General features: G+C 38.1%; 1 protein-coding gene across 4 annotated transcripts in view; it reads left to right on the top strand.

Moving 5' to 3' along the window:
- The window catches only part of TTC39B (tetratricopeptide repeat domain 39B), a 134,299-nt gene that overhangs the window by 88,533 nt on the left and 29,233 nt on the right, over nucleotides 1-16,533 (top strand). For all 4 annotated transcript variants that reach the window (XM_046665031.1, XM_046665034.1, XM_046665035.1 and 1 more), the window contains 4 exons: nucleotides 3,669-3,736; nucleotides 6,650-6,714; nucleotides 13,908-14,013; nucleotides 15,329-15,394. In XM_046665031.1, coding sequence (XP_046520987.1) covers nucleotides 3,669-3,736; nucleotides 6,650-6,714; nucleotides 13,908-14,013; nucleotides 15,329-15,394 — 305 coding nt within the window. The remainder of the gene's footprint in view (nucleotides 1-3,668; nucleotides 3,737-6,649; nucleotides 6,715-13,907; nucleotides 14,014-15,328; nucleotides 15,395-16,533) is intronic.

The following is a 16,533-nucleotide window of genomic DNA, read 5'->3' as shown; positions in this document are numbered from 1 at the left end:
GGTCCATGCTCAGGAACTGAATCTGGGCCACTGAAGGGGAGCATGCTGAACCTAACCACTCAGCCACAGGGCCAGCCCCCAGCATGCATTTTTGCACTGACTTTAAACCTAAGCAGCTTGCTTGCTAGATTCACCTCTTAGACCAGGGAGAGAGGTCTCAAAGGTTTGTTCACAATTTAAACAACAATGAGATACAACTACACACCTATTAGAATGTCCAAAATCTGAACACTGACAGCACTAAATCCTGGTGAAGATGTGGAGCAACAGGAACTCTCATTCACGGCTGGTGGGAATACAAAATGGTACAGCCACTTTGGAAGACAGTTTGACTGTTTCTTACAAAACTAAACACACTCTTGTCATACAATCCAGCAGTCTCTCTCCTTAATATTTACCCAAAGGAGCTAAAAACTTATGTTCACACAAAAACCGGCACATGAATGTTTATGGCAGCTTTATTCACAATTGCCAAAACTTGTAAGCAACCAAGATGTCTTTCCATGGGTGAATTGATAAATAAACGGTGGTACATCCAAACAGTGGGATATTATTCTGCACTAAAGAGAAATGAGCTATCAAGCCATGAAAAGACACGGAGGAACCTTAAATGCACATTACTAAGTGAAAGATACCAATCTGAAAAGGCTGCGTACTGTATGATTCCAAGTATATGACATTCTGGAGAGGACAAAACTTTGGAGATAATAAAAAGATCAGTGGTTGCCAGGGGATGGGGTGGATGGGTTAATAAGCAGATCACAGAGGAATTTTAGGGCAGTGAAAATACTCTGTATGATACCATAATGATGGATACATGTCGTTATACATTTGTCCAAATCCGTAGAAGGTATACCACTGAGAGTGAACCCTAATGTAATCTGTGGACTTTGGGCGATTATGACATCTCACTGGAGGTTTATCACTTGTTACAAATGTACCACTCGGGGTGGAGGGTGTTGATAATGGGAGAGGTTATGCATGCGTGGGAGCAGAGGATAAATGGGAACTCTCTGTACCTTCCCCTCAATTTTGCTGTGAACCCAAAACTGCTCTAACAAAATAGTCTTAGTTAACAAATAATAAAAATAAATTTGCTTGTGACAATAGCCTCTTCTGAAATACAGGTTTATATTATTTAAACTTTTATATCTAAAGGCATGCTTAGCTAACATTTCAGGGCATCATGAAGATATTTCCTTCAAGAGACTAAGGAATTTGTAATTATTAGATGTTCTGGTAGGTACCTAGTCATAAATGCCAAATGACTAATTTTGAGAACTAAGGAACTGCCCAATGTAAATCAACCAGAGTGAAGAAATAGGACTTTTATAAATTAAGTTGCATTTTATTCCTGATGAGTTTGGCTGTCACTGCAACCCAAACAGACTTTGTGTTCAAGGGAGCGTGTCAAAACATTGTAGCTTTAGTACGTGATTTGTTTTCCCCTTGGTAATTTTCATTTCCATCCTTGAGTGGCTGGCTGGCTGCAGGAGTGAGTGTATTTAATTAAACTTTTCCTGGGTTTAACATGGAACACACCATTTCTTCTCTTGTGACTGGCGTATTGCCCTGAATGGCTTTCCAGTGGCCTTTAAAAACAGATATTTGTATGCAGTGCTTAAGATGTGAAGAGGATTTAATATGAGGAATAGTTGCATATGGTATACAGAGTTCAAACTTTCTTGCCTTTTATCTCTGCCTTCTTGTTATGTCCTTTAGCTACTTTTAGATTTGTCCATCTTTAACTTAACCCTGATCTGTCTACCCTTCTGCTCAGATCTCAGCAAGGACTCACTGTTCCCTACCGAATCAAGCCCTGACTCTGGCATTCAAGGTTGCCCACAATTTAGCCCCAGCTTACCTTTCCAGACTCCTCCCACCCCTCCTTCACACACCTTGTGCTTCCGCCAAAGGCGCACCACTGGCCTTGCCCACAGTGCTGTGTACTCCCTGTGCCCCACGCCTCTGCTCGGGCTGGTCCTCTCCTGGCAGAAGCCTCACCCCTACGTGCACCCCTTGGCGCATGCCCCAAGTCAGCAATCTGCCTTACTGAGCAGGCTTTCAAAGTGAATAATTTCTCACAATTTCCACTTTGTTTCAAATTTACCTGGGGAGAGGATATTCACATGACTTTGTAAAAATAAAAGTTTCTAGTTTTTATCCCACTGAACACACTGAGAAAACCCAGAGGCACGCTTTGAGGTGAGGTGATTTGAAGGCCGGAGACCCTGGCTGTTGAGGCTGCCAGAATGTGCACAGGCCATAACTCCTCAGGTTTGGCCTGTTGTGGGTTTGGCCCCATCTTAGGGGTGCTGTTGGGAGATCTTAGCTGCATAGTGCTTCTTTGTAAGTTCAACCTTTCAAATATGAGCATGGCGCCAAGTTGAACCAATTTGTGAGAACCAGTCGGTTGTGTGTGTGTGTCGGGTGAGGGGTCTGTGTGTGTAAGGGAAAGAAGTAAAGCACTAGTTCTTATCCAGTTTGATTCAGCAGCATTCCTAATAACACTTTACTTTTCAGTTACTTTTTCATTCCCAGAAATACCCAATTTTTCAGTTACTTATTTCACATAAAAATGTTCTGCTTTCTGAGCTTTTACCAAAAGCATGACATAGGCCAGGGACATGTTAAAGTAGCTGACATATATCTAGCGTTTGCTCTGCATGGTGAGCGCTACATGCAGCTCCTCATTTGATTCTTTGGCTGGGAAGTAGAGACATCATTCACCAGCCTTTATAAATGAGGAAACCAGCAGAGAGAGATGTTAGCTTGCTCGCGACCCTGCAGCTAGTACACAGCAGAGCCTTTCCTCCATCTAGGCTGTTAAATACTGCAAGCTCATTTACTTAAATAAAATGCCAATTTGCATTCCATGGATAAAACAGTGATCTGCTGATTTTGTTTATGCAAGGATGCAAAGCTCTCCCCCCGCCAAATCTCTGCAAGTGTAATGGATCGTTTAGGAGGATAGGCCATGTGTTTGGGGGCATGCCACGTGTCCCTGGGATATACAGAACTTTACATAACCCCTTTTGTGAGTGCCTTGTTCTATGCTAGATATCTCAATGATCAAAATAGCCCAAACTGTGGTAGCGCTGTCTTTTTACATCAAGTCTCCTGTGTGTGAGGAGTCATGACTTGGGCATGCAGAGCAGTTCTTTTCATAGAACTCTAGAGAATTGTTGCTTTCTTTTCAAGTTAATAATGTGCCTAATCATTGTCATGATGTTCATACCTTCATATTTAAGAAGGTAGAATATAAATTTAAGTTAGTTTTTTCAATCTTTTATAACTGTATTAAACTTACATGTTACTGTTAAGTTAAAAAATAAGTGATTTCCTTTTGTTTTTTCAAAAGTGCTTTTAAATTTTGGTTGTCTCTTGTGAGCTGAGTTTGGGTCTCTGATACCAAGTGCCTGACTCTTTGCAGTTATATTTGAATGAGACCAAAAATGACTTTCCTGAACCATTTCATACATTCTGGGAAAATCTTGCTGTGTGACCCAGAACTGAGGTCATCATTCCACTTTTATGGAAGCACCAAAACAATCTAGGTTTTTGTGTCTCTCTTGGGCTCATTTATCTACCAGTCTTTTCTGAACATCTCAGAGCAATGACTGTGGACATGGGATTTTCCTTAATATACTTTTATTTGTTTTTAATAGAGGAGATGCATGCTGAAATCTGTTATGCCGAGTGTCTCCTACAGAAAGCCGCACTCACGTTTGTGCAGGTAATGAACGTTTGGCTTAGAGTTGGTGTTGCTGGGGAAGCCTGCCACTCCTACATAGAAAAATGTGGCACGCTCTGTCAGTGCTTCAGCTCTTTTGACTCAGAGTTGTAACGAAAGATGATGGTATTCTGATAATCTTTGGCTGAAAAAAGACCCCTGGGAACAGCTTTATTCCTACTCAAATGCGCTTAGAGTCTGTTTCAAACTCCAGTCCACTGGGAACCACTGCCTTTTGAAGAAGCTGTCTTATAACTGCCGCTCCTAATTTCAGGAGGCTTCTCTGTATGAAAACTCTGAGATTAGCCCTCTTTGTACTTGCTAATGGTGGAGGGCTGCACACAGGAGTGGCCTGGGCAGAAGAGGCTTCCTTAATCCTTGGCCATCCCTTCTTGTACCAGATGCTTCAGCAAAGCTCAGTTATGCATGCAGAGAGAGCCAAACTTTTTCATAAATGCTTCAGACTTTCTTTTTCCCCTTTTTCTGTTCTCATTTTCCTTTCTTGCTTTTATTTCTTCCTTTGGAAGAGCAGTTTTTAAAAGTCACTAAACAGAACAATGAATCCTTTCCTTTGGGGGCATTTTAATTTCACCTCTAGGAACTGTTACAACCAGTACCTTGCCTATCATGGTATCTTCAATGCTTCTAAAAAACTTCATGGTCCCACGGGTGGCAGTGATGGTTAGGGTGGGGTGAAGATTGTAAGGGGGCAGAAACTCAACTGAAGATGGAAAATCTTCCTCAATCTCAATGTTTTGCAGTGTATTGAAAGTTATTTTTCTCTTTTTCCGGAGGTTGACCTCTTAGGTTGGATCCTGGTTTAGTAGAATGGAATCAATCTGGTCTATGACCCTGTTTCCTAAAACCCTACATATTATGAAGGCTGGCTGAAAACAACAGTCTTGCTGCCTTGGTAAACATAATGCTAGTCACGAGGACCCCCCTCTTTTTTCTGATATGTTTTCCGAATGGGGATTTGACCATTATATCTGGGATTGGAAGACTTATTTTACATTTGGGGATTTGCGATTAAACATCTGGGAGATATCCATGCCTCTTCCCTCTTGCTTGTGCCCCCATATCAGTCAGTTTCATGGTCATACTTCTTTACCCTTTGGAAATTTAGTACCTCCATCTCTCCCTCTTTATTCTGACCATGATTGTTCTAGTGGAGGTCCTCATCACCCTTTCCCTAGACTGCACAGCACCCTAGTCACCGCCCATCTCTAATCTCTCTTACCTCCAGTTCATTTTCTGCTGTGCAATTGAGCACCTTCTCTAAGATGAGAATCTCACCTTGCCATTTCTCTGCTTCAGCATTTAGTAGCTCTCATTGACTATGGCAGTGGTGCTGTATCAGAATATCAGAAATAGGGGAGGCTTTTTCAAACTAAACTGCTGTCTCCCTGCAAATTCCCTACTCCCCTCTTACCGATGTCCTCAGATGCGGGTATGTTGCATGCTTGAGTGGCATGGGTAGAGGTAGCTTTCTCACTCCTTGGTCATTTCCTTCTTTGCAGTAGATTCTGCAGCACTGCTGAGCTGTGTATGCACAGATGGCCAAGCACACCATGATCTTTAATGCTTCCTTGCCTTTCCACTTGAGTGTTTCTTTGCTTGCAAAGTTCACATCTGCTTTGCCTTCCTTCACCTGGCCACTTCCTAATCATTTTTTGTGCTTTAAGTGCTGATACTTGTGGGAGGCTCTTGTGGGTCTCCCCATGCCACCCCCCACCTCTGTGCTCTCATGACACCCTATGCATGTCTCCGCTTGTGTGCCTGCCTCTATCCCTTAGCACATTGTATTGCTTTTGTCTGATTTAGCATTCAGGTGCCTGGTATAAAATAGGCACTTGGTGAATGTCTGGTCAATCATGAAATGAAATATTCTTATTTGAGGCAGGTTTTAATCTAATTTAAGCAGTTCTTTCCTGGCCAGTATTGGAACTTGTGTAATCATAAGATTCCTTAAAATAAGAAGATAAACATTTAAGTTGTATAGTGAATTTTGTATCTATTGATTCTTATAATAATTTAAATGTTAAATATTTAAGTAATTAATGAAATTAGCAAACTAAAATCAGTTTTGCTTTTGCTTCTGAAGGATGCTCAAGTGCACAGGAAATAAATACCAGAGCATCTTTCTAATATCAATAGACTAGAAAAACATTCTCCTTGGAAATATGAAACATGAGACTGTCTCCTTTAGCACCATCCCCCTTCAAGCAGTTATTTAGTATAATTTGTTGAGAGATTCTCTTGGAATCCTAGAATGCTGACTCTGAGGGTGGCATTCATCTAGGCCAAATGCCTCAATTTTATGGTCGATGACCATCAGGCAAAGAGAAGTGAAGTGATTTTTTTCTCCCCAAACAAGATTTCGTATCAGTGACAACCAGTTTAGAATCCCGATCGGTTGCTTTTGGTCTGGAAATGATTATGAATGAAATTCACAGTGTTACATAGACTCTGCTCGCTAAAATACCCTGTGAAAGAAGAACCATAATCCCATTTACTGGGGTATGATGGATGGGAAAGTTCGGCGTTTGACTATATCCTTAAAGTCAGCCGTTTTGAATTCCGTTGAACCCAGAAGAAAATTTTCACCAGATGATGATGTTTATTAAGGTAGATTTGGACTAACCTGTATGGCCCCTAATTGGCGAGGATTACTTCCTTTATTACTTCCTTAAAGTAAGGCAAGGATTTTTTAAAATGTTTTCTTTTTGTTGTCATCTAACTTGGAATGAAAAGTTCAAAAAAGCATTTCAAATGTAAAGTAAGAAGAATGTTTTAATTTAAAAATTATGTCCTCAGATGAAACTGTGTTGTTCTAATCATGCAAATACACAGCTGTGAGGACAGTTTAGGAATCTTTTGCTAAATGATCTAATTATTCAATTGAATTATTTTCAGGATGAAAATATGATCAACTTCATCAAAGGTGGACTCAAAATTAGAACAAGTTACCAAATATATAAGTAAGTTAAGAATTAAGATATATGTGTATTTTTATCTTGTAACCGGGAGTTTGTACCTTTTTGACCACCTTCTTGTGGTTTTTAAATGATTCTTGTACTGTTACCACTTTGTACTTCAAAATTCTCATTCAGTATGACTAGTTTTTAAAATTTGGTGTTGCTAAAAATGCGCTTTTTTTTTGCTTACTGAATGTGTATTCAATGCCGTAGGACAAAAGAATTTAAGTTTAAATACAATTTTAAGAGAAAAAATAGCTGAAAAGAAAGCTACTGACGTAATTTCTGATTAGATAATCTTAGTTTCTCCTCCTATAAATAGTTTATAAATTTAGAATGACAACTATGTCTTTGATCCAGACTCTAAAGCAATGCTCCCCAGTAGACTTTTCTGCAGTGATTTAAATGCTCAATTACAGTGACCAGGGTGTTGTTCGTATCTTCTTCTGTATCCTTACTGATTTTTATCTAGTTGTTCTACCATTTACTCATAATGTTAAAAATCTCCAACTTTGATTCTAGAGTCATCCATTTTCCCCTTTAGTTCTGCCAGTGTTTGCTTTGTGTATTTAGAACTTCTGTTATCAGGCTCCTATGTATTTTAATTGTTTTATCTTCCTAATGAATTAACCATTTTATCACTATGAAATGTCCCAAGTTAACTCCTTATAATATTCCTTGTCTTGAAGTCCGTTTTGCCTGATACTGATATAGCTGCTTATGCTTTTTAGTTATTAGGGTTTGCATGGCATATATTCTTTTATGTTAAAGCTATCTTTGTTTTTATATTTAATTTGCATTTCTTGTAGATGCACATAGTTGAGCCTTGCTTTTTATTCAGTATGACCGTTGATATGTTTGCACTTGTGATTACCATTTTGTTTTTTCTCTTTGCCTTATTTGTTTTCCACCCTTTTTTTCTGCCTTCTTTTGCTTTAATGAAATTTGAAAGCTATATATTCCATCATAATCCTTCTATTGTTTTCTTAGCTGTAACCTTCTCTAATTTTTGTTAGTGGTGGCTCTAGTGATTACAGTATCCTTATTAACTTATCACAGTCAACTTAGAGTTAATATGGTACCATTGTACATAAAATACAAGAACTTTTTTAAAGTATAGTTTCATTTACTACCTGTTGTGTTTTATGTTATAAACCCCACAATGCAGCATCAAACTTTTGCTTTAAATAGTTTTATGTTATAGTCTTTTATGTTTACCCTATATATTTGCCATTTTTAGTGTTCTTCATTTATTACTGCATACTTTCAGACTGAAAAATTCCTTGTAGCATTTCTTATAGTGCATCTGCACTGTTTCAACAATTTTCTTTTTTCATTTATCTGAAAATGTCTTTATTTTTGCCTTCGTTTTTGAAGGATATTTTTGCTCAGTATAGTATTCAGAGTTACGAGGTTTTCTTTTTTTCTGTTTTCTTTTCTTTCAACCCTTTAAAACTGCCAATCCATTGTCTTATGGCCTCCACTGTTTCTGATCAGAAGTCAGCTGTTTCTTGTATTATTGTTCTGCTCTCTGTAATGTGTCATTTCTCCTGCTGTTTTGAAGACTCTTTTGAATCTTTGGTTCTAAAGAGTTGTTTGACTGTGATGTGGTTAAATGTGGCTTTGAGACATTTGTGACCATTACTTCTTCAAATATTTTTTTCCACTCCATTCTCACTACTCTCCTTCTGAGATTCAAATTACATGTTAGTCAGCCTGATTTTGTTCAACAGGTCATTGAGGTGTTCATTAAGAAAACAAGGATTATTTTTTTCAGATTGCGTATTATCTCAACATCCAGGCTGTCTTGAGGTTGGTTTCTATTGCCTGCTCTTTCTATTGACATGTCATATTTTTTGTTTCTTCTCATGTCAATAATTTTTTAATTGTACACTACATATTGATTCATTGTAGAGACTCTGGGTTCTGTTATCTTTCTTAGAAGAGTGCTGATTTTTGTTCTAGGAAGCTTCTAACTTGATTAGACTTAGACTTTAAACTTGTACTCTTTAGCAGTGGGTAGCATCTGAAGTCTTGTCTCCATTATTTCTCCTGTCTTGCTCCTGCTTTTCTTTGGAATCTCTCTGGTGCTACAGAGTTCTCGGGTCAGCTGAGAATTTGAGTGGAGTTTTAACACAGATTTTGGTGTTTCCCTCCTATGTGGTTCTCCCCTATCTGAAATTTCCCCCATTATCTTATGGCTACTCTGGCTGTCTTGAACTCTGTACTCTGCACGCCAATAAGACTATGGCTTTCTGTATAAGTTCTAGGCACATCACCTTGAGTGGACTGGGGAGTACTTTCAGGTGACTGGTGATTTAAGTGCAAAGTCCACCCAAGAGTTGTTCCCTTCTTTCAAAGTTCGACTCTTCTCCAGGTTCTGCCTACCTTTTTTTTTTCACTTTCCAGTGCCTGCAAATACATTTTAAATATGTATTTTGTGTTTTTTCCCAGAGATCATAATTATTACCTGTGGGAGAGTTAATTTAATATAAGCTACCCTGCCATTACTGGAAGCAGATCCCCATTAGTGGAAGCAGAACCAAGGTTTAGTATTTTAAGAGATAATTTTACCCAAGATGACTTCAGAGAATTATATTCCATTCAGAATCCTGGAGGGGGTGGGGAATTTTGGGAACCTGACATATTGTTTTTGGTTTTCCTCTTGAAATATTTTTTAGAAGATATAAAAGAATGTTAAAGAGTTGATTGCTTTTCCAGTCATCAAAACTTTAACAACTGAAGGAATTAGAATAGTCTTGTAAGGGCACAGACATATATATCAGTCGAATGGAACATAGGGTTTTGAAACAGACGTTGTGTGTGTGTGTGTGTGCATGTACCCACACATGTGCTCACATGTGTACACACACACACACATTTACCTGGGAATTCAAAATATACTAAATTGCTTTCTAAACGTAGGGCTCTTTCAAAATAGTGAAGAAAGATGGACACTTAATAAGTAGTTTTGGGGAAATTGGCTCTTCATTTCAGAAAAAAAGACTATACGAAAGTAAATTCTGTATAGATTTAATATTAAAATATTTTTAAAAGAGTACTAGCAAAATCATAGGAAAGTAGTTTTTTATAATCCTAAGTAGAAAGTCCTTTAAACTTTTATTGTTACATTTTTTACTTTGAAACAATTTCAGAATTTAACAGAGAATTTTCATATATTCTCCACTCAGATTCACAAATGTTAACATCTTATAGAATCACAGTGCAATTTTAAAATCAAGAAACTAACATCGACTCAATATTATTAACTATTGATCTTACTCAAATTTTTCCAATTCTCCCACCGATGTCCTTTTACTGGTTCAAGATTCAATCCAGGATCCTGGATGTTGCATTTAGTTGTCATGTCTCCTTGGTCTCTTTTAATCTGGAAGAATCCCTCAGTCTTTCTTTGTCTTTTATGACCTTGACATTTTTGAAGAATCCTGGCCAGTTACTTTGGAGGACATCTCTCAGTGTGGGCTTATGTCGAGTTTCTTCATGATTCAATTCAGATTTTGTATCTTTGGCAGGGACACCATAGAAGTGACGTTGTGTGCTCAGTGCATGATATCGTTAGATATATGACATCAATTCAGAAGCCTTTTTAAGCGTGACATAAAATCAGGAACCATAAAAGATTTACTTGATCAAATAAAGATTTAAATTTTCATTATGGAAAAATAATAAAAATACTAAATATTTTTATATACTAAATAATAAAAATACTAAATAAAAATAATAAAAATACATAATAAAAAGTACAAATGTTCATCTGATATAAATTACTCAGGACAGTGTGGGAAGCTCATAGGTTGATGGGAGTCTGAATAGAGTTTTTCTGAAGGATGTTCTGGCATTATATATCAGAATTAAGAATGTGCATCACTTTTGATCACAGAAGTCTTTTTCCTAGAAATTTATCCTAAGGACAGTTAGGGTAGATTAACAATAGTTACAGTACTTGATGTAGGAAAAGTGCTTGATAAATGTACAAGAGCACTCTTAACAGCATTGTTTATAATGGGGAAAATTTGGAAACAACTTAAATATTTAACAATAGGGATTTGGTTAAATAAATTATTCCACAGAATGGAATAATATGCACTTGTTAAAGAATAAGGTAGCTTTCATGTATTTTCATGGAAAATCATCAATATAACCTATAGAACAGTATGTACCATATGAACCTACTGGGGTTTTTTAACAATTGCACTCTTTTTTTTTTGGGTGAGGAAGATTGGCCCTGAGCTAACATCTGTTGTCAATTTTCCTCTTTTTGCTTGAAGAAGATTGTCCCTGAGCTAACATCTGTGCTGGTATTATTCTGTCTGTTGTATGTGGGGCTCTGCCACAGCATGGCTTGATGAGTGGCATGTAGGTCCATGCCCAGGATTGGAACCCACGAACGCTGGGCCACTGAAGCGGGGTACAAGAACCCAGCTGCTATGCCACCGGGCCAGCCCGTAAGATTGCACTCTTAGTAAAACACCTAGAAGGCTATGTACCAGGATGTTAACAGTGACCATCACTCTGTGGGATGGTTTTGCAGAGGCACTTATGTTTTCTCCCTATTATTTGAAAATTTTGTAACAATCATCTGTTACCAGAAAATAGAACATTTACATTTTGATTAAAAAAAGAAAAGAACTCTGAACACAATATCCACTTCCCACCATCCTGGTGATATTTTGACATTTGAGGTTTTTTATACATGTATGTAAGCATATATAATTATCTTTTTATATAATAGAATTACATGCTTTGTGTCATTTTGAAATTTCCTTTCTCATTTATGTCAGAAAATTTTAGATCCTTCAATGCTTTTAATTCATCATGGCTTTTAATGGCTGCATACTATTCCATTATGTGGTTGCACCACGTGTGTATGTATAAATGTATGCACTCATGTGACTGTTTTCTTAACTGATTTCCTGATGTTTCCTATTTAGTTTGTTTATAAATTTTTATTATAAATAGTTATATAATATTTCTCCTTATAGGTAAAGTTTTATGTGTATCCATGCTATTTCCTTAGAATAAAATTGGGTTTGTTGTGTTAAAGATATGCACATGTTTACGATTTTTGATATATATTGCAAAATTATTCTGAAGAGTAATTTGGGTTGGCAGACTTTTTCTTAAAGGGCTAGAGAGTAAGTATTTTCAGCTGTGGGCTATAAGATCTCTCTTGCACTACTCAACTCTCATGTAGTACCTAAGCAGTCATAGACAATAAGGAAATGAGTGTGTGTGACTATGTTCCAATAGTTTGCCAGCCTCTGCTTGCCAGCTGTACAGTTTTCCAGCTGTACCTACCATCTTACCAGAAGTAAATGAATGTGTCTATTTGTTCTTACCTTTGCTAGCACTGGTTTTTCCATTTAAAAATAATTAAAATAATGCTTTATTTTCACAAAAGTGGCATATTTTGGAAAATAGGAAAATGTAGATGAGCAAATATTCACACACACACACACACACACACACACCTCTGCCTCCCATATACTTACCACTCAGTGATTGCAGCTGTTAACACCTTAGTATATATTCTTTGAGAATATTTTCTATACACATCTAAAGATATATGTATGTCTTAACCAAAATGAGATCACACTGCACATTCTCTTTGGTAACCTGCGTTTTTCATTAATGATCTTTACTTTTTCATGCCACTAAATCTTCATTTCATTTAATAATTCATCTTCAGATTTTCCCAGTTGGCCACCAGATTTCTTTTACTTCTGGTGCATCTACGCCAGCATCCAACCCGAGACTATCTACTGCAACTGGTTGTGATGTCCATTAAGTATATTTTATTCTAGAAAAGTCTGTGTATTCATGACAGTTATTGAAAAGCCCAAGCCAGTTGTCCTGCAGAATATCACACAGGATTTGTTTGGTGGCTTCCTTGAGTTTTCCTTTCGCTTGTTCTTTGTCTTAGTCATCTTGGCTGCCATAACAAGATACCATACGCTGGGTGGCTTACACAACAGAAATTGGTTTTCTCGCAGTTCTGGAGGTTGGAAGTCCAAGAGCAGGGGGCCAGCAGGGTTGGGTTCTGGTGAAGGTTCGCTTCCTGGCTTGGAGATGCCTTCTCGCTATGTCCTCACGTGGCAGGGAGAGAGTTCTCTCTCTCTCTTTCTCTTCTGATAAGCTCACCAATCTTATCCAGTTATGTTCTACCCTTATGTCCCCATGTAACCCTAATTACCTCGTAAAATCCCTGTCTCTGAATATAGTCACATTGGGGCTTAGAGCTTCAACATAGGAATTTGAGGGGGGCATAATTCAGTCTGTTGCGTTCCTCCAACCACTTATATTTCTTGTAAACTGGAAGTTAGATCTACAGTCTTAACTAAGATTCAGGTTAAATGTATTTGACTAGAATATACCTCACAAATGAAGTTGCGTGCTTTGTAATTACATCACACTGCATGATACACGATATCTAGTTATTCATTACCTTTTAAAAAGTATGTTTGTCAGTTTGGTAAGCAATTCCTGATTATTATCAATTTTTATACCTTTGTCATTGTTTTAATTTGCATTTACCTTTTGAAGATGTAAAGGGAAAGAGAGAAATGTATAGAAAATGTGTAGAAAAAAAATGAAAGCGAGAAATCAGAAAGATTTGCTTGTATGGAACAGAAAAAAGCAAGAGAACAAATGGGGCAGTTGTGATGGAATTTGCCTTCCTCTTTGAGTCTGTCCTAGTTCCAAGCTCTAATTTATTGGTCTCTTTGAGACCATGGCGATCACATTAAAATTCAGATCTTTTTGTCAGTAGCCTCTCAGTGTCTGGGTGGAAGGCAGCATTGCTGAAGTTGACAGCAGCTGAGGATCTGAGCTCTCTTAGGAAGTCTCCTGTAACACAATGCTGGGAAGCTGTGAGATGGCAGTCCTGCGGTCCTGTGACTCTGGAGTCATACTTGCTGATGTTTGAACCCTTTCTTGCTTTAAGCCCAGAAAGATTGGTCCTGATAAACACTGTCAAAATGGGTGTGTCATTTTTCCTTAACGATCATTACCCAGTAGGCTTAAGAGTGAACTCAGCATAGCATCATCCATTTAAAAATTTTGCCATTTTTTGACTAATGATATTTATTGTATAGTATGTATGTGTGAAACTCGATTTAACATTAATTTTCAGAGTCACTGTAAACTTAACACTATAACTTTTTTCTTTGATCCAGAGAATGTCTTTCAATCCTGCATGTAATTCAGAAGAACAAAGTTGAACAACAGTTCTTCTATGAGTTTGAAGGGGGTGTCAAGCTTGGAATAGGGGCCTTTAATTTGGTAAGTAGATCAGTATAAAGCAACCAGAACCTTTTGTAAAAGTACCTGAGGTTTTCAGTGCCTTCTCTACTCATTTGAGCCTCTCCCTGGGTTTGGTTGGCAAGTGGCTAGAGTGGGATCAGTTGTTCTGTGTCGTGACGCAGTGGGGACTTTGGCCAGTGTGTGTTGTAAAGTTCTGCACGTGCTCAGAGTTGTTTTGCATTGTGCTATGAGGGAATCCTGAATGGACTAATAACATTTTTGGTAATAAAGAGCTTGGAATCCAGTTCCATTTCCACATCAGAAATATTATTACTGTAGGAGTGGTGGCTCCAAAATTGAAAATAGGTGAGGGAGTGATAGAATTTGAGAAATGATTTTGATGTTCTGGAGGAGATGAAGAGTTTGACTAGGTCTCTGTCAAATTGCAATATATTATTTGGAGATTTTGAAATTTTATTAAAGTGTGACTGGAATTGGTGAGAAAATAAAGTAGTAAAGAGAATCCTACACACGAGTGTATACACCACCATGGCCACTTTTTCATGATGATGGAGTGGCTGTGGAAAGGGGCTGACCGGTATCCACAGACCGGGACATCCTGTCCACTTAATTATTAACATGCTCCTGCGCTGAGGTCAGCAGTGAACATTCACACGGGGCACACATTTTTTTCACTCGCTCAGAGAGGCATATTCACATGCTTCTTCCCCAGACCTTCTCGTCATCAATTTTCCAATCATGTTCTTTCCAAATTCCTCAACATGGAGCCAAACCGTTGGCTATAGCCCATGAGTCAGTATATCATCACACGTATGGCCATCTCTCCTTCCAAGCAAAGTGAACAACCAGGTACATTGCTTGAAGTTCTGTGCTGGGAGGATTTCGCTTCGCCGCTCTTCTTCAGAGATGTCCCAGAAAGGAGCTGTAGTACAGCTGTTCCCTTTCACATGGTCCCTGCCTATCATGCAGAATGCAGCAGACTTCTGCATTCTGGAAAAGGATGCTCAAAGAAGGTGGCCACTGAGGGGTTGCCTTCTCATCACTTCATCACTCCACATAAGAGGAGCACGTATATTCTTTAGAGCATTCTGTAAAGGCCAGGTTTAAAAAAAATTTTTTTAGGTTCATTATCTTAGCTAAGTGAAGTTAATTCTATAAGTAATGATGATAGTATGTGCAGTATGTGATGACTGAGACAAGTCCAGTGGTTTAAGCTTGGTTCTAATGTTTTATATTACTATAATTAAAAGCTGAAGTTGTTTGGAGTTTAACATTTATCTACAGTTAGATACAGTAACACATAAATATACTTGTGTTTTCTTTTTTCTTGCAGATGCTGTCCCTTTTACCAGCAAGGATTATCAGATTGTTAGAATTTATAGGATTTTCTGGAAACAGGGTACAAATTTAATTTTATTTTAATTTTGGCAAGGAAGATAAAAGATTATTTATTGAATATGAGGGCAATGCAACATGTCCTCATAACTAGCATGGCAATTATAGGCAATTTGTTTGTAGGACTGTAAAGAACTGTTGGTTGTTGATCATATTTTTTAGGACGTTACAGTTTCAAACTATTGAAAGTTAAGATTTTTCATCTTTGTTACCTAAATTCTGGAATTAAAAATTATCGCCGGCCCTGTGGCCAAGTGGTTAAGTTTGTGTGCTCTGCTTCAGTGGCCCAGGGTTTCACCGGTTCGGATCCTGGGCGCGGACCTAGCACCGCTCATCAAGCTATGCTGAGGCACCGTTCCACATAGCAGAACTAGAAGGACCCACAACTAGAATATACAACTGAGTGCTGGGGGGCTTTGGGGAGAAGAAGGAAAAAAAAAAGGTTGGCAACAGATGTTAGGTCAGCACCAATCTTTAAACATAAATTATGTTTTACTAATATTGCTGCTTGCTGGAATTTTAGTACTCTCGCGTGGTTAAAATATGCTTCCTTAACATTTTAGTGACCCCAGAGTTGTCTTCTGTGAAACCAGGAAATTAGGCCAAATTTCCATGTCTAACATTTTATGATTCACATGCATCAAACATAGTTGCAGTATTTTGGGTTTCCTTGTGTTTTTAGAAATTTCGCTATAAAACTAAGTGAGGAAATTTGTTTTCCATAAGTTTTATGCATTATTTTTCTGTGTGGTTGTTTTTGGAGCGTATAATTTTTATTAATCATAACACTCAACGTGCTGTTACCACGGTTGCCTTGTTGCAGACGTTGTCTTGGTTGGTCAAGAGAGCAGGTTTTGGGAAATTTATGAGAACTTGTACAAGAAGCTGTAGTTTTCTTCCCATTTATTTTACTATCCAAGTTCTTCATAAGCTCTTATGTATTTGTGGTGGTCCCTTCATGTTGTCTATTCAGACTCTGCATTTCATGCTTACCTTTCCCCTTCACCATTCATCTTCTACCTTATTCCTCTGTGGCTCCAAGTTGCCTCCTGAGTAAAGTCCAAACTATAGGATGGATCAAGGGCCCCATGATCCTATTCTAGCCAGCTTCCAGCCTTACTCTTTGCTTCCCCAGTGCTCCTG

Source organism: Equus quagga, chromosome 6, assembly GCF_021613505.1.
Source record: "Equus quagga isolate Etosha38 chromosome 6, UCLA_HA_Equagga_1.0, whole genome shotgun sequence".
Classification (NCBI taxonomy): domain Eukaryota; kingdom Metazoa; phylum Chordata; class Mammalia; order Perissodactyla; family Equidae; genus Equus; species Equus quagga.
This window is presented reverse-complemented; position numbering and strand designations above follow the sequence as displayed.